This window comes from Pleurodeles waltl, chromosome 5 (assembly GCF_031143425.1).
Source record: "Pleurodeles waltl isolate 20211129_DDA chromosome 5, aPleWal1.hap1.20221129, whole genome shotgun sequence".
NCBI classification, from domain to species: Eukaryota; Metazoa; Chordata; class Amphibia; order Caudata; family Salamandridae; genus Pleurodeles; species Pleurodeles waltl.
The window spans coordinates 1,850,630,259-1,850,650,933 of NC_090444.1; the positions used below are offsets into that span (position 1 = coordinate 1,850,630,259).

The 20,675-nt window shown below is 47.4% G+C and overlaps 1 protein-coding gene across 2 annotated transcripts in view; it reads right to left on the reverse strand.

Annotated features, from left to right (window-relative positions):
* The window catches only part of MOCS1 (molybdenum cofactor synthesis 1), a 320,779-nt gene that overhangs the window by 192,730 nt on the left and 107,374 nt on the right, over positions 1-20,675 (reverse strand). For both annotated transcript variants that reach the window (XM_069236336.1, XM_069236337.1), the window contains exons 3-4: positions 18,656-18,823; positions 18,154-18,318 (exon numbers count right to left, since the gene is read on the reverse strand). In XM_069236336.1, the coding sequence (XP_069092437.1) occupies positions 18,154-18,318; positions 18,656-18,823 (333 nt within the window). The remainder of the gene's footprint in view (positions 1-18,153; positions 18,319-18,655; positions 18,824-20,675) is intronic.

The following is a 20,675-nucleotide window of genomic DNA, read 5'->3' on the forward strand; positions in this document are numbered from 1 at the left end:
TTGATGCCCATGCGCAATATCACCAAGAGCAGGAGTTGTTCAATCTTGTGACACTGAAAACTTCGAAGAAAAACAACTTGCACCACTCTGGGCCCAACACTAGATGGCGGGAGTATGTAGAGCATGTGAATCTATAGCCACACATGCCATCGAACACAATATTACATATCTCAAGGATTATTTGCATGTCATGGGCATACATAAAGAAGGTGTAACTGAATGACAGAAGCAAGAAAGCCAGCCGGAGAACACAGATTAAATAAAGAAAAGGGACGGAATGGACTACGTGGTACTTGACAATGACCTGGACAAATGCTGCAAGTAAAGGAGGTTAGGAAATAAACAGGCTAGCACTGTGTCCTAGACCGTCTAGACTAGATATCAATGTCTGGTGGTCTACTGTGTCAAAGTTCAATAAAATGAGTGGTGCAGGGATGGCTGCATCTGAGGTCGATCTCATTTAATCTAACACCACAATTAGCTCTACCCCTTTCCTCTTCCGAAGATAAAAAACTGTTCTGGAAGGGAAGTAGAATGATATTTGTGTCTAAAAATTCCTGGAACTGATTATAAACCGCCTTCTCCAAATGTTTGGCTAAATATGGCAACTAGAAGATGGGTCTGTAAGTAGCCAGTACTGATGGGTCTAATGTTTTACGAAGAATGGGAATGACAGGGGAAGATTTTAATTCATTAAGTACTGTCCAAGTCCATAGAGAAGCATTAATAATAGTTCTATATATATGATGTTTAGCTGGTAGCACACCTTATGGAGATTCTGATGCTGTACACTTGCTTTGGGGTCTAGGTCAGTTTAGAGAAACCCACAACAGTAATTGGGGCAGCCACAGTATACATTTTGTTCATAGGAATGAAATACAGTTCATCCAGAAATTCAAGGCATGTGGTAATGAAATTAACTTCTAATAAAACTAATCAGAAAACTGGGTGGAGATCTCTGATGGTGCTGCTATGTGGTTAGAGTGAGTAGGCTCTTATAATTCGTTACCTCTTTCACCTTCTTGTGCAACATTTGGGTACCAGTGAGCGGTCTGGGTATGTTAGGCCTACACGGTGTCAACCATACCGTGTATTGGTATCCTGCTTGCCTGTGTTTTTAGGAGTGTCCTGGGCCATTATTCTAGGCTCCAGGGCTCCTTCCCTACTTTGCTCTTCAGTCTGCTTAGAGAGTAAAGGAAACACATGTTTGGGGATGCCCAGCATGACTGCATGGGCAAGGAACTCTACCTCAGCCCAATCTGAGGCCTCTAGGTCATTCCCCAGGACTGGGTTAGGTGAGACTACCACCTGTTTAGGGCCAGTAACTCCACCCCAGCTAAAGCGTACTACAGCTAAGGGGAGGCACTGAGTAGAGTTATTGACATCAGTGACTTGGTACTTTTTACCAAGTAGGTGTTGTGCAGGTGACACTAACTTTTCAGTAACTATGGTGACACTGGCACCTGTGTCCCTGTAGGCCTGGGACACAACACCATTTATCAAGGGATGCTGCCTATACTTATCCATATTAAGGGGACAAGCAGCTGGGGTGGCAAGGCCAGTACAACCCTGGGAGACAGAAACTGTCTTGGGGGTTTCTACAACTACCCCAGATTCCACTATGGACCCAAAGGTGAACCCAACTACACTTTTGGGCTTACTACTGCCAGTCGTCCCACCACTACTACTACTACTAGGAACACTAGGAGTGGATGTGGAGTTAGTAGTGGTGGAAGGCTCGGGCCTTTACCAGGACAAGAGCTGTTCCCTGGCCTATGGCCTTTATTTCTGCTCACACAGCACCAAGGCTTTTTCTTGTGGAAAGGAGGGGAATCTTGTTGGCCTGGTGAAGACTCTTTAGATTTGTTTTCGTGCCCACCCTTGTCCTGAGACTTACCTGCTTCCTTTTTCTTGTCTTTGTCACCTCCTGTATGAGCTTTTCTGTTCACCATTGTTCTGACCCCTTTGTCTGCCTTCTTTCCCAATTCTTGGGGAGAGGTCATATCTAAGTCTACCGAGTACTGCTGCAACAATTCAGACACACAATTGTTAAGTATATTCTCTCTCAGAATAGGATTGTATTAGCCCTCAAAATCATCACTGACTTTGCTACCATGTAACCAGCCTTCCAAAGCCTTCACAGAGCAATCCATCCACAAAATCAACCCAGTCCTGGGAGGACTGTTTCCTGGTCTCCCTGAACTTTATCCTGTATTGTTCAGTGGTAAGACCACACCCATCCAAAAGAGCTGACTTAAACACATTGTAATTATCAGCATCTTCCTCTCTGACAGTAAGGAGTCTATCCCTACCCTTGTCAGAGAAGAATAGCCAAAGGATAGCAGCCCACTGTCTCTGGGGGATCCTCTGTACTTTACAGGCCCTCTCCAGAGCAAAGAACCACTTGGGGATGTCATCCCCCTCCTTGTAGGGGGAACAACTTTACTAAGGTTTCTGGAATCAAAAGAGTCCTCCCCGGCCCTCGGCTCCCTGAAACCAAAGTTACTGCTGCCACCATGGGGTATTAACCTCAACCCCTGTCTCTCTCTCTCGCTACTGCCAAGGCCTCCCTATCTAGGGCTAGCTGTTGCTGTTGCTGCCCCAGCTTGGCCTCCTTCAGCCTCCGTTTCCTGAGCTCCCTGTCTAAGGAGTCTTCTTCTGGAGTTGAGCAGCATGTCCCCTCAGATACTGAGGTGACAGAGTGGGCAGAGGAGGATCTGTCCCTAGTTTTACTAGACTGGACTAGCCCTCTGGGCACAAAGTGGGCCTACTAACATGGCTTCCCCTTACACTACCTGTAGTGCTCCCAGCTGCACTAGTGGGTTTACTGGGGACCCTGTGATCCTCTGAGGGACCCTCCTGGCCTTTCTCAGTGTCCAGTTCTTCGCTTTCTAACACGGGGGCTAGAGCCTACATCCTCCTCCCGCTCCTCCTGGCCACCAGCATGGTCCTGGTCATCCTGGAGGAGAAGACCTAGAAGCAGACTCTTGTTAGGGTTCCTCCCTGTCTTCAGGTTCCTTTCTTTGCTCTTCTCCGTCAATTCTTGAAAAGTGAGGCTCTCATAAGGAGAGTCCATAGCCTTAGATGTGCTCTGTCCTGAAGACATGTTTGTGTTAGAGTGGTGTAGGGTGTGCCTAACCTCCCTAACTTCTAGTTTCATTTACAGGAGTTTGGAGCAAGGGCTATGCCTAGACCCCTCTCTTACCCAAACCCAAGAGACTGTTTCCTGAAACTAGGTATAAGTGCAGAGCCCTAGCTAGCAAGTGGTCTTTCCTGTGGAAAGTACCAAGTCACAGAGTGGTAAGGCAATTGCAAGTGCTTATCCCACCGCCGCCACCAATGTAAGAAGCTGACCTGGAGTGTGGTGGGTACCCCAGGTATCCCCTCTTAGTGAAGTGTAGGCAGTGCCTAGAAGCCAGGCTCTCTAGAGGCAGCTGTGGATGAGCAGCCAAGGCTATCTAGGAGACATGCAAAACTCATGCAAAACCACAGCACTTACACACATGAAAGAACACACTCAGTTGTACAAATATAAAGGTGCTTTATTTTTTGGAACACAATACCACAAAATACTAGAAGAGCAACCCTCCAATAGGAGGTAAGTAATACACTAATTATATACACTAGTAAACAGTAATAGGCATAGAAAAGGTTAGAAAACAGTGCAAATGTAGATTACCGATAGTGGCCCTTTACTAAAAAAAAAAAAAATGGAATGTGAATACGTGACCCCCACCTAGGAACATGGGATGTGTAGAGGGGAGCTGGGGGTACTAGAAAACAACAGAGGTAAGTAACCCAGTTGTAGGAGGCTGGACTGGCTTGTAGTGAGTACCAAGGGGTACTTGCACCTTGCACCAGGCCCAGTTATCCCTTATTAGTGTATAGGGTGTCTAGCAGCTTAGGCTGATAGATAATGGTAGCTTAGCAGAGCAGCTTAGGCTGAACTAGGAGACGAGTGAAGCTCCTACAGTACCACTAGTGTCATATGCACAATATCATAAGAAAACACAATACACAGTTATACTAAAAATAAAGGTACTTTATTTTTATGACAGTATGCCAAAGTATCTCAGTGAGTACCCTCAGTATGAGGATAGCAAATATACACAAGATATATGTACACAATACCAAAATATGCAGTAATAGTATTAGAAAACAGTGCAAACAATGTATAGTTACAATAGGATGCAATGGGGACACATAGGGATAGGGGCAACACAAACCATATACTCCAAAAGTGGAATGCGAACCACGAATGGACCCCAAACCTATGTGACCTTGTAGAGGGTCGCTGGGACTATTAGAAAATAGTAAGGGTTAGAAAAATAGCCCACCCAAAGACCCTGAAAAGTGAGTGCAAAGTGCACTAAAGTTCCCCAAAGGACATAGAAGTCGTGATAGGGGAATTCTGCAGGAAAGACACAAACCAGCAATGCAACAACAATGGATTTCCAGTCGAGGGTACCTGTGGAACAAGGGGACCAAGTCCAAAAGTCACAAGCAAGTCGGAGATGGGCAGATGCCCAGGAAATGCCAGCTGTGGGTGCAAAGATGCTGCTACTGGACAGTAGAAGCGTAGGTTTCTGCAAGAACGACAAGGGCTAGAGACTTCCCCTTTGGAGGACGGATCCGTCACGCCGTGGAGAGTCGTGCAGAAGTGTTTTCCCGCCGAAAGACCGCCAACAAGCCTTGCTAGCTGCAAATCGTGCGGTTAGTGTTTTTGGATGCTGCTGTGGCCCAGGAGGGACCAGGATGTCGCCAATTGCGTCAGGGGACAGAGGGGACGTCGAGCAAGACAAGGAGCCCTCTCAGCAGCAGGCAGCACCCGCAGAAGTGCCAGAAACAGGCACTACGAGGATGCGTGAAACGGTGCTCACCCGAAGTCGCACAAAGGAGTCCCACGTCGCCGGAGAACAACTTAGGAGGTCGTGCAATGCAGGTTAGAGTGCCGTGGACCCAGGTTGGACTGTGCACAAAGGATTTCAGCCGGAAGTGCACGGAGGCCGGAGTAGCTGCAAAAGTCGCGGTTCCCAGCAATGCAGTCTGGCGTGGGGAGGCAAGGACTTACCTCCACCAAACTTGGACTGAAGAGTCACTGGACTGTGGGAGTCACTTGGACAGAGTTGCTGGATTCAAGGGACCTCGCTCGTCGTGCTGAGAGGAGACCCAAGGTACCGGTGATGCAGTTCTTTGGTGCCTGCGGTTGCAGGGGGACGATTCCGTTGACCCACGGGAGATTTCTTCGGAGCTTCTAGTGCAGAGAGGAGGCAGACTACCCCCACAGCATGCACCACCAGGAAAACAGTCGAGAAGGCGGCAGGATCAGCGTTACAGAGTTGCAGTAGTCGTCTTTGCTACTATGTTGCAGTTTTGCAGGCGTCCAGCGTGGTCAGCAGTCGATTCCTTGGCAGAAGGTGAAGAGAGAGATGCAGAGGAACTCGGATGCGCTCTTGCATTCGTTATCTAAGGAATCCCAAGAGGCAGAGACCCTAAATAGCCAGAAAAGAGGGTTTGGCTACCTAGGAGAGAGGATAGGCTACCAACACCTGAAGGAGCCTATCAGGAGGAGTCTCTGCCGTCACCTGGTGGCACTGGCCACTCAGAGCAGTCCAGTGTGCCAGCAGCACCTCTGTTTCCAAGATGGCAGAGGTCTGGAGCACACTGGAGGAGCTCTGGGCACCTCCCAGGAGAGGTACAGGTCAGGGGAGTGGTCACTCCCCTTTCCTTTGTCCAGTTTCGCGCCAGAGCAGGGCTAAGGGGTCCCTGAACCGGTGTAGACTGGCTTATGCAGAAATGGGCACCAAATGTGCCCATGAAAGCATTTCCAGAGGCTGGGGGAGGCTACTCCTCCCCTGCCTTCACACCATTTTCCAAAGGGAGAGGGTGTAACACCCTCTCTCAGAGGAAGTCCTTTGTTCTGCCATCCTGGGCCAGGCCTGGCTGGACCCCAGGAGGGCAGAAGCCTGTCTGAGGGGTTGGCAGCAGCAGCAGCTGCAGTGAAACCCCGGGAAAGGCAGTTTGGCAGTACCAGGGTCTGTGCTACAGACCACTGGGATCATGGGATTGTGCCCACTATGCCAGGATGGTATAGAGGGGGCAATTCCATGATCATAGACATGTTACATGGCCATATTCGGAGTTACCATTGTGAAGCTACATATAGGTAGTGACCTATATGTAGTGCACGCGTGTAATGGTGTCCCCGCACTCACAAAGTCCGGGGAATTGGCCCTGAACAATGTGGGGGCACCTTGGCTAGTGCCAGGGTGCCCACACACAAAGTAACTTAGCACCCAACCTTTACCAGGTAAAGGTTAGACATATAGGTGACTTATAAGTTACTTAAGTGCAGTGTAAAATGGCTGTGAAATAACGTGGACGTTATTTCACTCAGGCTGCAGTGGCAGGCCTGTGTAAGAATTGTCAGAGCTCCCTATGGGTGGCAAAAGAAATGCTGCAGCCCATAGGGATCTCCTGGAACCCCAATACCCTGGGTACCTCAGTACCATATACTAGGGAATTATAAGGGTGTTCCAGTAAGCCAATGTAAATTGGTAAAATTGGTCACTAGCCTGTTAGTGACAATTGGAAAGAAATGAGAGAGCATAACCACTGAGGTTCTGATTAGCAGAGCCTCAGTGAGACAGTTAGTCACTACACAGTTAACACATTCAGGCACACTTATGAGCACTGGGGCCCTGGCTGGCAGGGTCCCAGTGACACATACAACTAAAACAACATATATACAGTGAAAAATGGGGGTAACATGCCAGGCAAGATGGTACTTTCCTACACAACCCCCCCCCCCCCCAAACGAAGGACAATAAGACTAGCCATGACCTGATGAGTCTTCATTGTCTAAGTGGAAATATCTGGAGAGTCCATCTGCATTGGAGTGGCTACTCCCAGGTCTATGTTCCACTGTATAGTCCATTCCCTGTAGGGATATGGACCACCTCAACAATTTAGGATTTTCACCTTTCATTTGTTTTAGCCAAAGTAGAGGTTTGTGGTCTGTCTGAACAATGAAGTGAGTGCCAAACAGGTATGGCCTCAACTTCTTCAGTGCCCAGACCACAGCAAAGGCCTCCCTCTCAATGGCAGACCAACACTTTTCTCTAGGGGTCAACCTTCTACTAATAAAAGCAACAGGTTGATCCTGGCCCTCAGAATTAAGTTGTGATAGGACTGCCCCTACTCCTAATTCAGATGCATCAGTTTGGACATAGAATTTTTTAGAGTAACAAGGGCTTTTCAGGACAGGTGCAGAGCACATGGCCTGCTTCAGCTCCTCAAAAGCTTTCTGACAGTTTGCTGTCCATAATACCTTTTTAGGCATCTTTTTGGATGTGAGGTCATTAAGAGGGGCTGCAATGGAGCCATAGTTCTTAATGAACCTCCTGTAATACCCAGTGAGGCCTAGGAAGGCTCTCACCTGAGTCTGAGTAGTAGGGGGAACCCAATCTATAATAGTTTGGATTTTCCCCTGAAGTGGTGCAATCTGTTCCCCACCAACAAGGTATCCCAGATAAACCACCTTCCCCTGCCCTATCTGGCACTTTGAAGCCTTGATAGTGAGGCCTGCCTTTTGCAGGGCCTCTAAAACTTTCCATAGGTGGACCAGGTGATCACCCCAACTGGAGCTAAAGACAGCTATATCGTCCAGATATGCTGCACTAAAAGCTTCCAGCCCTTGCAGGACTGTGTTCACCAACCTCTGAAAAGTGGCAGGTGCATTTTTCAATCCAAAAGGCATTACTGTGAATTGGTAATGGCCTCCAATGGTTGAAAATGCAGTTTGGGGTTTAGCATCTTCTGATAGTTTGATCTGCCAATACCCTTCAGTCAAATCAAAAGTGGTTAGATACTTGGCAGATGCCAGTGTATCTATGAGCTCATCTGCCCTGGGTATAGGGTGAGCATCAGTTTTGGTTACCTGGTTGAGACCTCTGTAATCAACACAAAAACGCATTTCTTTCTTTCCATCCTTGGAATGAGGTTTTGGTACAAGTACCACAGGAGAAGCCCATAGACTTTCAGAGTGCTCAACCACTCCCAGTTCTAACATTTTCTGCACCTCTTGCTTTATGCAGTCTCTGACATGGTCAGGCTGCCTATAGATTTTACTTTTGACAGGCAAGCTGTCTCCAGTATCTATAGTGTGCTCACACCAAGAAGTGGTACCTGGCACAGTAGAGAAGAGTTCAGAAAACTGACCAAGGAGATTTATGCAATGGTCTTTCTGCTCAGCAGTAAGACAATCAGCCAAAACTACACCTTCAACTAGAGCATCTTGTTCTGTGGAAGAGAAGAGATCAGGTAGAGGATCACTGTCTTCTTCCTGTCCCTCATCAGTTGCCATGAGCAGGGTGAGATCAGCCCTGTCATAGTAGGGTTTCAGGCGATTGACATGGAGCACCCTAAGGGGACTCCTGGCAGTGCCTAAGTCAACTAAGTAGGTGACTTCACCCTTTTTCTCAACAATTGTGTGGGGTCCACTCCATTTATCTTGGAGTGCTCTTGGGGCCACAGGCTCCAAGACCCACACCTTCTGCCCTGGTTTGTACTGAACCAAAACAGCCTTCTGGTCATGCCATTGCTTTTGGAGCTCTTGGCTGGCCTGAAGGTTTTTACTGGCCTTTTTCATATACTCAGCCATCCTTGATCTGAGGCCAAGTACATAATCCACAATATCTTGTTTTGGAGCTTTTAAAGGTTGTTCCCAACCCTCCTCGACAAGTGTTAGTGGACCCCTAACAGGGTGTCCAAAGAGGAGTTCAAAGGGGCTGAAGCCCACTCCTTTCTGGGGTACCTCCTTGTAGGCAAAAAGGAGGCATGGTAACAGGATATCCCATCTCCTGCGGAGTTTTTCAGGGAGACCCATAATCATGCCTTTGAGAGTTTTGTTAAATCTCTCCACCAGTCCATTTGTTTGTGGATGATAGGGTGTAGTGAACTTGTAAGTCACACCACACTCTTTCCACATGGCCTTTAAGTATGCAGACATGAAATTGCTTCCCCTGTCTGATACTTCTTCCTTTGGGAAGCCCACCCTAGAAAATATTCCCAGGAGGGCCTTTGCCACTGCAGGTGCTGTAGTGGTCCTTAAAGGAATTACTTCAGGATATCTTGTGGCATGGTCCACTACCACTAAGATAAACCTATTGCCTGAAGCAGTAGGAGGGTCAAGGGGGCCAACTATGTCAACCCCTACCCTTTCAAAGGGAACCCCAACCACAGGCAGTGGAATAAGGGGTGCCTTTGGAGTGCCGCCTGTCTTGCCACTGGCTTGACAGGTTTCACAGGACTTACAAAATTCTTTTGTGTCCTCAGACATTCTAGGCCAATGAAACAAGGGAACAAACCTGTCCCAAGTTTTCATTTGTCCCAGATGTTCAGCTAGGGGAATGTCGTGGGCTAGAGTTAGGAGGAACTTTCTGTACTCCTGAGGAATCACTAACCTCCTGGCAGTTCCAGGTTTAGGATCCCTGGCTTCAGTGTACAAGAGGTTGTCCTCCCAGTAAACTCTGTGAGAGTCACTGACATCCCCATTAGCCTGTTTGACAGCTTGCTGTCTTAGACCCTCTAGTGTGGGACAGGTTTGTTGTGCCACACTCAGCTCCTCCCTGGCAGGCCCCCCTTCACCCAAAAGCTCAGCAGTGTCTGCTTCCAGCTCCTCTGGTGTAGGTTCTGCACAGGGTGGAAATTCTTCTTCCTCAGAAGTAGAATCCACTGTAGAGGGAGGGATAGTAGGAAGTACTTTACTTCTACTAGCCCTAGCTTTAGGGAGCACTTGGTCCATTGTTCCAGGATCCAAGTCACCCTGTCCTTTTTGGCCTGAGCCCTGGTTAAAGCAAAAATATGCCCTGGGATGCCCAGCATTGCTGCATGGGCCTCCAACTCCACATCTGACCAAGCTGATGTCTCCAAATCATTTCCTAGTAGACAGTCTACAGGTAAATCTGTGGCTACCACAACTTTCTTTGGACCAGTAACCCCCCCCCAGTTGAGATTTACAACAGCCATGTGGTGGCTAAGTGTGTTGTTGTGAGCATCGGTTACTTGGTACTGGTGACCAAGTAGGTGTTGTTCAGGGTGGACCAGTTTCTCTATGACCATAGTCACACTGGCACCAGTGTCCCTGTAGGTCTGAACCTCAACACCATTTATTAGGGGTAGTTGCTTGTACTTATCCATATTAAGGGGACAAGCAACTAAGGTGGCGAAATCAATAGCCCCCTCAGAGACTAACACAGCCTCTGTGGTCTCCCTAACAAGACCAACCCCAACTAAGTTACCAAAAGTGAGCCCAGCTACTCCCTTGGATTGGCTATTAGTAGGTTTGCTCCCACCACCACTGCTATTAGTAGGGACACTAGGTGTAGCAGTAGGGGTTGTAGTGGTAGGAGGCTTGGTGCTTTTCTTTGGACAACTGGGATCTGTTGTCCAATGGCCTTTTATTTTACATAAATAGCACCATGGTTTCTTTTCTTTGTTTTGATTAGAAGAGGATTTGGGCCCACCACCCCCACCAGAGTGTTTTTGTGGGCCTGATGAAGACTCATTTTTAGATTTGTCCCCACCCTTGTCAGAAGACTTACCATCCTTCTTCTTGTTGCCATCTTTGTCACCCCCTGTATGAACTTTTCTGTTCACCCTTGTTCTGACCCATTTGTCTGCCTTCTTTCCCAATTCTTGGGGAGAGGTCAGATCAGAGTCCACTAAGTACTGGTGCAACAAATCAGACACACAATTATTAAGAATATGCTCTCTCAGGATCAAGTTATACAGGCTGTCATAATCAGTAACTTTACTGCCATGTAACCACCCCTCCAAGGCCTTCACTGAATGGTCAATGAAATCAACCCAGTCTTGTGAAGACTCCTTTTTGGTCTCTCTGAACTTTATCCTGTATTGTTCAGTGGTTAAGCCATAACCATCCAGGAGTGCATTCTTAAGAACTTTGTAATCATTGGCTTCACTTTCTTTCACAGTAAGGAGCCTATCCCTACCTTTTCCACTAAATGATAGCCATAGGATAGCAGCCCACTGCCTTTGAGGGACATCCTGTACAGCACAGGCCCTCTCAAGTGCAGCAAACCACTTGTTAATGTCATCCCCCTCCTTATAAGGGGGAACTATCTTGTGCAGATTCCTGGAATCATGCTCTTTTGCAGGATGACTATGGGGAATACTGCTGCTGCCACCATGGGTTTCTAAACCCAGTTTCTGTCTCTCCTTCTAAGGTCTGTCTATCCAAATCCAGCTGTTGCTTCTTGAGCTTCAGTCTGGTTTGTTCCACTCTCAATCTACTGAGCTCCCTTTCTAACAATCTGTCATCAGGGTGGGTGGGAGGGACATGTCTTGAAACAGAAGTATGATGAGAATGGACAGAAGGAGACCTGTCCCTTACAGAGGGCACCCTAACAGCTTGGTTAACAGAAACATCACTTCTACTGTGGTGCGAATGAATGCTCTTGCTATGATGTGAGACAACACTATCTGTATGGTGTGACTCAACATCAGTACCAACTATGCTAGACTGTCTAGTAATGGGCAGGCTCTGAAGTTTCTTTCCTGAATCTTTTCCTAGGGGAGTCCCTGGATCAGATTGGGAACCATTAGCTACTTTTTCAACAGATGGGGCCCTTTTGGCCTTATCTTGTTCTCTAAGCATGTTAAGCAATAATTCCAAGGAAGGATTCTTCCCTACACTCAAACCTCTCTCTATGCAGAGACTCCTTGCTCCTTTCCAGCTAAGGTGATCATATGCAAGTTTGGACAGATCAACATTTTGGCCTGTGCCAGACATTTTTAGAGAGAGTTAAAGTGATAGAAAAAGAGAAAAAAGTTTTCAGAACTTTTAGAAAGACAGAATAAAACTTTTAAAACTTTTTAGGACTTTTTAGAAAGTTTAGAAGTACTTTTCAGCACTTAGAAAAGAGTGAAAAGAGGAAATGCAAAACTTTTTAGTTATGTGTACATACACTGAACTTGTTTTGTATATTTTTCTCTTATGAAAAGTACAATGACAAGAGTGGTAAGTAGTCTCAAAGCACTTATCCCACCGCTGCACAACCAATGTAGGAGGCTGGACTGGCTTGTAGTGAGTACCTAGGGGTACTTACACCTTGCACCAGGCCCAGTTATCCCTTATTAGTGTACAGGGTGTCTAGCAGCATAGGCTGATAGATAATGGTAGCTTAGCAGAGCAGCTTAGGCTGAACTAGGAGACGAGTGAAGCTCCTACAGTACCACTAGTGTCACTTGCACAATATCATAAGAAAACACAATTATACTAAAAATAAAGGTACTTTATTTTTATGACAATATGCCAAAAGTATCTCAGTGAGTACCCTCAGTATGAGGATAGCAAATATACACAAGATATATGTACAAAATACCAAAATATGCAGTAATAGTATTAGAAAACAGTGCAAACAATGTATAGTTACAATAGGATGCAATGGGGACACATAGGGATAGGGGCAACACAAACCATATACTCCAAAAGTGGAATGCGAACCACGAATGGACCCCAAACCTATGTGACCTTGTAGAGGGTCGCTGGGACTATTAGAAAATAGTAAGGGTTAGAAAAATAGCCCACCCAAAGACCCTGAAAAGTGAGTGCAAAGTGCACTAAAGTTCCCCAAAGGACATAGAAGTCGTGATAGGGGAATTCTGCAGGAAAGACACAAACCAGCAATGCAACAACAATGGATTTCCAGTCGAGGGTACCTGTGGAACAAGGGGACCAAGTCCAAAAGTCACAAGCAAGTCGGAGATGGGCAGATGCCCAGGAAATGCCAGCTGTGGGTGCAAAGATGCTGCTACTGGACAGTAGAAGCGTAGGTTTCTGCAAGAACGACAAGGGCTAGAGACTTCCCCTTTGGAGGACGGATCCCTCACGCCGTGGAGAGTCGTGCAGAAGTGTTTTCCCGCCGAAAGACCGCCAACAAGCCTTGCTAGCTGCAAATCGTGCGGTTAGTGTTTTTGGATGCTGCTGTGGCCCAGGAGGGACCAGGATGTCGCCAATTGCGTCAGGGGACAGAGGGGACGTCGAGCAAGACAAGGAGCCCTCTCAGCAGCAGGCAGCACCCGCAGAAGTGCCAGAAACAGGCACTACGAGGATGCGTGAAACGGTGCTCACCCGAAGTCGCACAAAGGAGTCCCACGTCGCCGGAGAACAACTTAGGAGGTCGTGCAATGCAGGTTAGAGTGCCGTGGACCCAGGCTGGACTGTGCACAAAGGATTTCCGCCGGAAGTGCACGGAGGCCGGAGTAGCTGCAAAAGTCGCGGTTCCCAGCAATGCAGTCTGGCGTGGGGAGGCAAGGACTTACCTCCACCAAACTTGGACTGAAGAGTCACTGGACTGTGGGAGTCACTTGGACAGAGTTGCTGGATTCAAGGGACCTCGCTCGTCGTGCTGAGAGGAGACCCAAGGTACCGGTGATGCAGTTCTTTGGTGCCTGCGGTTGCAGGGGGACGATTCCGTTGACCCACGGGAGATTTCTTCGGAGCTTCTAGTGCAGAGAGGAGGCAGACTACCCCCACAGCATGCACCACCAGGAAAACAGTCGAGAAGGCGGCAGGATCAGCGTTACAGAGTTGCAGTAGTCGTCTTTGCTACTATGTTGCAGTTTTGCAGGCGTCCAGCGTGGTCAGCAGTCGATTCCTTGGCAGAAGGTGAAGAGAGAGATGCAGAGGAACTCGGATGAGCTCTTGCATTCGTTATCTAAGGAATCCCAAGAGGCAGAGACCCTAAATAGCCAGAAAAGAGGGTTTGGCTACCTAGGAGAGAGGATAGGCTAGCAACACCTGAAGGAGCCTATCAGGAGGAGTCTCTGACGTCACCTGGTGGCACTGGCCACTCAGTGCAGTCCAGTGTGCCAGCAGCACCTCTGTTTCCAAGATGGCAGAGGTCTGGAGCACACTGGAGGAGCTCTGGGCACCTCCCAGGGGAGGTACAGGTCAGGGGAGTGGTCACTCCCCTTTCCTTTGTCCAGTTTCGCGCCAGAGCAGGGCTAAGGGGTCCCTGAACCGGTGTAGACTGGCTTATGCAGAAATGGGCACCAAATGTGCCCATGAAAGCATTTCCAGAGGCTGGGGGAGGCTACTCCCCCCTGCCTTCACACCATTTTCCAAAGGGAGAGGGTGTAACACCCTCTCTCAGAGGAAGTCCTTTGTTCTGCCATCCTGGGCCAGGCCTGGCTGGACCCCAGGAGGGCAGAAGCCTGTCTGAGGGGTTGGCAGCAGCAGCAGCTGCAGTGAAACCCCGGGAAAGGCAGTTTGGCAGTACCAGGGTCTGTGCTACAGACCACTGGGATCATGGGATTGTGCCCACTATGCCAGGATGGTATAGAGGGGGCAATTCCATGATCATAGACATGTTACATGGCCATATTCGGAGTTACCATTGTGAAGCTACATATAGGTAGTGACCTATATGTAGTGCACGCGTGTAATGGTGTCCCCGCACTCACAAAGTCCGGGGAATTGGCCCTGAACAATGTGGGGGCACCTTGGCTAGTGCCAGGGTGCCCACACACTAAGTAACTTAGCACCCAACCTTTACCAGGTAAAGGTTAGACATATAGGTGACTTATAAGTTACTTAAGTGCAGTGTAAAATGGCTGTGAAATAACGTGGACGTTATTTCACTCAGGCTGCAGTGGCAGGCCTGTGTAAGAATTGTCAGAGCTCCCTATGGGTGGCAAAAGAAATGCTGCAGCCCATAGGGATCTCCTGGAACCCCAATACCCTGGGTACCTCAGTACCATATACTAGGGAATTATAAGGGTGTTCCAGTAAGCCAATGTAAATTGGTAAAATTGGTCACTAGCCTGTTAGTGACAATTGGAAAGAAATGAGAGAGCATAACCACTGAGGTTCTGATTAGCAGAGCCTCAGTGAGACAGTTAGTCACTACACAGTTAACACATTCAGGCACACTTATGAGCACTGGGGCCCTGGCTGGCAGGGTCCCAGTGACACATACAACTAAAACAACATATATACAGTGAAAATGGGGGTAACATGCCAGGCAAGATGGTACTTTCCTACACCACTACCCCCCAGAGACCAGGAAAGCAGGAGTAAATAAGTGGAACGTCCCCAAACTACCCAAAAGAAGGAAAAAGAAGACAAAAAGACACCCAGACAAGACTGCAAGAAACCAGCGGTGGATTCCTGGAGAAAAAGACGTGTGGAGAGAGAGGACCAAGTCCAAAAGTCACAGTGGAGTCCAGGAGGAGTAGGACCTACTACCCACTCAGCTGTACTTGCAGGAGTTGGTCGACGGTGGGGAAGAACAGGTCAGCACTGCAGCCCTGGAGCCGGAGAAGCCTTCCGGATGGTTGCAGAAGATGTCCCACGCTGAAGTGAACATTGCAGACGGGTGTCGGTAGATGAATTCCACTAACAAGCCTTGGCAAAGGCAAACTTGCGGTTAGAGGACAAGTTGTGCTGCCGGGGACAGGCAAGTCCCAGGAGGACTCAACCCAGGAGGGTGAGTCACAGGGGACCCTGAGCGACACAAAGGACTCACAGAAGCGGAGGCAGCACCCACAGGGGTCCCACAGGATGGGGACACAGAAGTTACACTAGGAGCCCATACAGCACTACAGAAAGGAATCCCACGCCGCAGGAGAACCACACAGGGCTGTGCGTCGCAGGCAGGAGTGCTAGGGACTGGAGCTACACATCGCCTGAAGATCGATTGAAGGAGATGCAAAGAAGCCTTTGCAGCTGCAAGAGACGCGGTGTACAGGGGTACTGTCCTGCATGAGGAGGCAAGGGCTTACCTCCACCAACGTTTGACAGCTGGCAGAGAGGACCAAGAGGACTATTCCGGACCATCACCCTTGATGCAGGATCCAAGCAGCTCAAGATGAGGGGAGATCCACGCAGCCGGTCGTCGTTGCAGCAGGTGCTGGCGGATGCAGGGGAGTGACTATTTCACTCCAAGGGAGACTCCTTCTTTCTTCTATTGCAGACTTAAGAGTTGCTGTCTTCTGGCGAGGAACAGCCGGGGAAATGTTGCAAAGCTGGCAAGAGCCCTGGAAGCAAAGTTGCAGAAGAGTCTTCTTCGTGGATTGCAGCGTTGTTGGTTCCTTGAGGTTCCAGTCGCAGTTCCAGTGGCCATAAGTCGAAGTGGAGGTTGCACAGGAATCCTGCTGGAGTCTTGCAAGCCGAATCTTAGGACCCACCCAAAAGAGAGACCCTAAATAGCCCTGAGAGGGGGATTGGTCACCTAGCCTGGTAAGCACATATCAGGAGGGGGCTCTGACGTCACCTGCCTGGCCACTCAAATGCTCCCAGAGATCCCTGCCAACCTTAGAAACAAGGTGTCAGAACCCAAGGACCCTCTGGAGGATCCCTGAGCACCACCCCTGGGTTGGTGATGGACAGGGGAGTGGTCTCTCCCCTTTCCATTGTCCAGTTTCATGCCAGAACAGGGACTGGGGGTCGCTGAACCACTGTGGACTGGTTTATGCATGGAAGGCCCCAAATGTTCCCTTCAAAGCATACCAGTGGCTTTGGAAGGCTACCCCTCCCAAGCCAGTCACACCTAATTACAAAGGGAGAGGGTGTTACCGCCCTCTCCCAAAGGAAATCCTTTATTCTTTCTTCCTGGGCTTGATCAGATCAAGCAGCAGAAGGGCAGAAACCTGTTTGATGGGTGGCAGCAGCTTGGGCTGCCCGGAAAACCCTGCAAGACTGGTGGTAGCAATGCGGAGGGTCCTCTAAGGAGCCCCCAGAGTGCGTGGAATCATATTACCAATACTTGCAATAGCATTGGGGTATGAGTCTGACATGTTTGATACCAAACATGTCCAGGTTCGGAGTTACCATTATGTAGCTGGACATAGGTAGTGACCTATGTCCAGTATACGCGTAAAATGGTGACTTACAGTGACCTGGTCCAGTTACCTGTACTGAAAACGGGTGCATGCACCCATTTCACACAGACTGCAATGGCAGGCCTGCAGAACCCTTTGCATGGGCTCCTTATTTGTGGCAAAATAACCTCTACAGCCCATAGGGATCTTCTGGTATCCCAATGCCCTGGGTACCTAGGTACCATATACTAGAGACTTACATGGGGTTACCAGTATGCCAATTATGGGAAGATAAACGAAGATTTACCAAGTAAGAAGGGAGAGGGCATAATCACTGGGGTCCTGGATAGCAGCATCCCAGTGAACACAGTCAAACACACTGACAAACAGGCAAAAAGTTGGGGTAACCATGCTAGAAAAGGGCTACCTTCCTACAGTCCTGCAACTAGGTGCTATTCAATGAAAAGGTACCCTATGAGGTATGTACTAGGGGATTTACCCTCATTATTAGGCAGTGAAGGTCTCCAAAAGGCAGAAACGGTCATTTCACTGGAGCAGACACATGATTCCAAGGTGGGTACTACAGAAGGTCCAAAATGTCTCTTTCCTATAAGCAAACATCGAAGGTCTTCTGCAATAGCAGATCTACATTCGAACTAGACCAAAGCCTCATCTTCATTGACCTCAGCAGGATCCCTCAGAGAAAGAAATAACTACTTATAGGAAGATTTCCTCAAATGATACACAGAAGCCCTACTTGGCTCAGTTCACGAGAAAAGAGCACTGCTGCATAAACAGTGTTTTAAGCCAGTCTTTAATAACACGCCTGGCGGGAAGAAAGTCTTTTTAGCCAATCAGACCTGTGATCACCAATATGAAAAACACACACAAAAGGTGGAGCGGTAAGGGGAGGGGTCCCCGGCTTCTTGCTGATCAGAAGCAGAAACAAGTGGGGTTGGCTGGTAACAAGTAGAGAGCAGGGTGTGCAGAAAGGATATGCATAGGCCGAGTCCACCTCAACAACACAAAAATGACTGGCAGCATAGTTCAGAGAAGGTTCTTAAAGCTGCAGTTGCATTGCAGGCATTCCTAACCACTGGAAACGGAAGCAGACAAAAACACCAAAGTACGTCACTTACACAGTTTTATTTGATGAACTAGCAAATCTTTACACATACCTTCACAGCCAATCAGCCAGCTTGTAGTTGTAGGCTTTAAACAACTATTTTCCTCACTCGCTCAAACTAATACATGAAATCCTAGGCCAACAGAATTTGGCAGGAATTACAAACATGATGTACTTACCTTTACGCCTCACAATGAACTCAAATTTTGCTGGTACAAGTGTGTCCAGGCTGATGTTCAGAACATCCAGCCCTGCCTCCTTCAGCCTAGGCAGCTGCCTTGCAAGGTTTATTCCATTTGTAGTTACAGCAATAGTCTTGAGCCCCTCAAGCTTTCGTAGTTGTGCTACGAAAATAAGAAGAAAATCGAGTCACTGAACATAGAAAGTAAGTACGATTTTGACATACACAAAACAGGTCACATTAGTCCATGGGGTGGAACTGACAGAAAAAACTCAGAACTATGAAAGTAATTCAATGACTCAACAAAGCTGTTTCAGCAATTTGGTAGAACATCCTGTTGCACCAACTACAGAGTTTATTTTACATAATCAGAAATAAACTCTGAAGACTCTTCTGTTTTGACTCAGGAATCAGTCTCCACCATTATAATCATTAAAACGCTGGGATGGTTCAAGAGTACTGTGAGAAATCTTTGAGCGTGCACAAAGTCCAATACTTACCAACAATGTCAACAACGTCTGGACGGATGAGGGGCTCTCCACCAGTCAGTCGGATTTTGTCCACCCCTTCTTTCACAAAATGTCTAGCCAGAGTAATGATCTCCTGGGTAGTTAGGATCTCAGATTTAGGGGTGAGCTGAACTCCTTCCTCTGGCATACAGTACTGACCTAAAGGAAGATGAAGACTAAATTAGGAGTATAGTAATATCAAAAGGGCCCACAGATGTCCAACAGTTAAATAAACTAGACATATATGCAGATACGGTCCCTAGCACAATGCCAGTATTTTGAAGGCTGATATACGACCATCAAACCTGAAACTAGTCAAGGAGCAGGTGCACTGGACATAATAGTTGGCCTGTGATTTCTGAACCTGTCATCCTTCCGAAGAAAAATAAAGGGTTGCATTATAGTATAATCGATAACTAAAATGAACACACTAATTGGGTCTGAATCAGTTATCTAGAATCACCAAATACGCATTAACACTAGATGATTCTATGAACTTCTATATGAGCAGACGGGTGACAATAAAATGTGTCTCCGGTACACATGCGCTGCCTCGACCTTCCGCAGTTCAGATAAACAAATTCAAGAAGAGGAAAGGGAGACAAAGGCGGTAATGCAAGTACTGAACAGGTCAGTTTTGCTATTAGCCATTCGCAGAAAAAGGTTTGGAACATAAGGAACCTTAACAAATGTATGAGTTTACTTCTCAGAAGAGGAGCCTGAACACTGAACAGCTTCCTTGCACCTACAACAGCAAAAGTCTCAATCAAGCTTCAAGGGCCAGATTCATGAAATGGGAAAACGCATTTGCGATGAGCAGTTTGCGCATCACAAAGCGAGTGTGGGTGTCTGCAGTTCTCCAATACTACTCCACGCAGCTCTTCACTTACAAACAAGCCAAGAATACAGGATAAAGGACCGTTGGGCAATTCAAACAAGTCCTTCTTGAATATTAAATCAGATTTTAACAGTTGCAGTACTTCGGGCAAGGTAGGATTCGGGAACGGTTCATAGTCAGGCAAGACCCAAATTCCCTCAGAAGTCTCTTGTGAGGTCCTGTGCACTTGTTCCTTCAATTTATATTTTTTATACAACCTATCTTAGCTCTATGTATCCTTAAGTCCCTTGTACCAATGGTGATGGTTTTCCATAAGGTGCACCACACTCTTTCCTGATAGGAAGTGTTATCCAAGCCTTCAACAACACAGGGTGGAAAAGCTTCAATGCTTTTGCGGAGCAATGCGTAGACTGAGACCCATCAGTAGGTAGGGGACACCCTCTCTACTTATGGCATGGTTCATCCCACATACAGCTTAGCTGTGGCAGCACTCACCTCATGGGGCAGCGGAAAAGTGGCTGAAGAACTGCAGAACAGGTAGGGCATTTTACAGGTTCTTGAAAGCATTCTCTCATGATTTGGAGCATCCCCGGGTTAACAATCATCATAAAGGATGTTCCTTAGGTACAACCCCACTAAATGTCATTAATTACATGGAATACAGTACAATGCAGGTAAGAAGAGCGGAAGTTATTTTTGGTACTTTTACAGCAAGAGTCACAACACTGAGTCAATAAAAGAAATAAATTTATATATATATATATATATACACACACACACACATATCGTTATAGTTAGGCTCACATTTTAAACGTACAGAACCACAGAAATGCATCTGTTATTGTTAGAGTTATCTCAAGTGACTATAACTTGTGCCCTGAGGTAACTGAAATGCGTGCTTCCGCTATGCACAGTTTTTGTCAAAAAACTTTATTGCAAATATTACACTGATATTATCAATAATGTTATCTAAGATGTCAAGAAACCCGTAATTGTGGGGTGATTAGTGTTGAGAAAAAAATATAAAGCCATATGTAAGTACCACATAGATATCATACTTAAGTTCCAATTCTCTCCCGCATTATCTAAATCCCACTAAGCTACCTATTCCTGTCCCTGACCAAGCTGCTTGGTCATGTGCTCCCCTCTCCCTCACAGTGGTTCCCCCTCCTT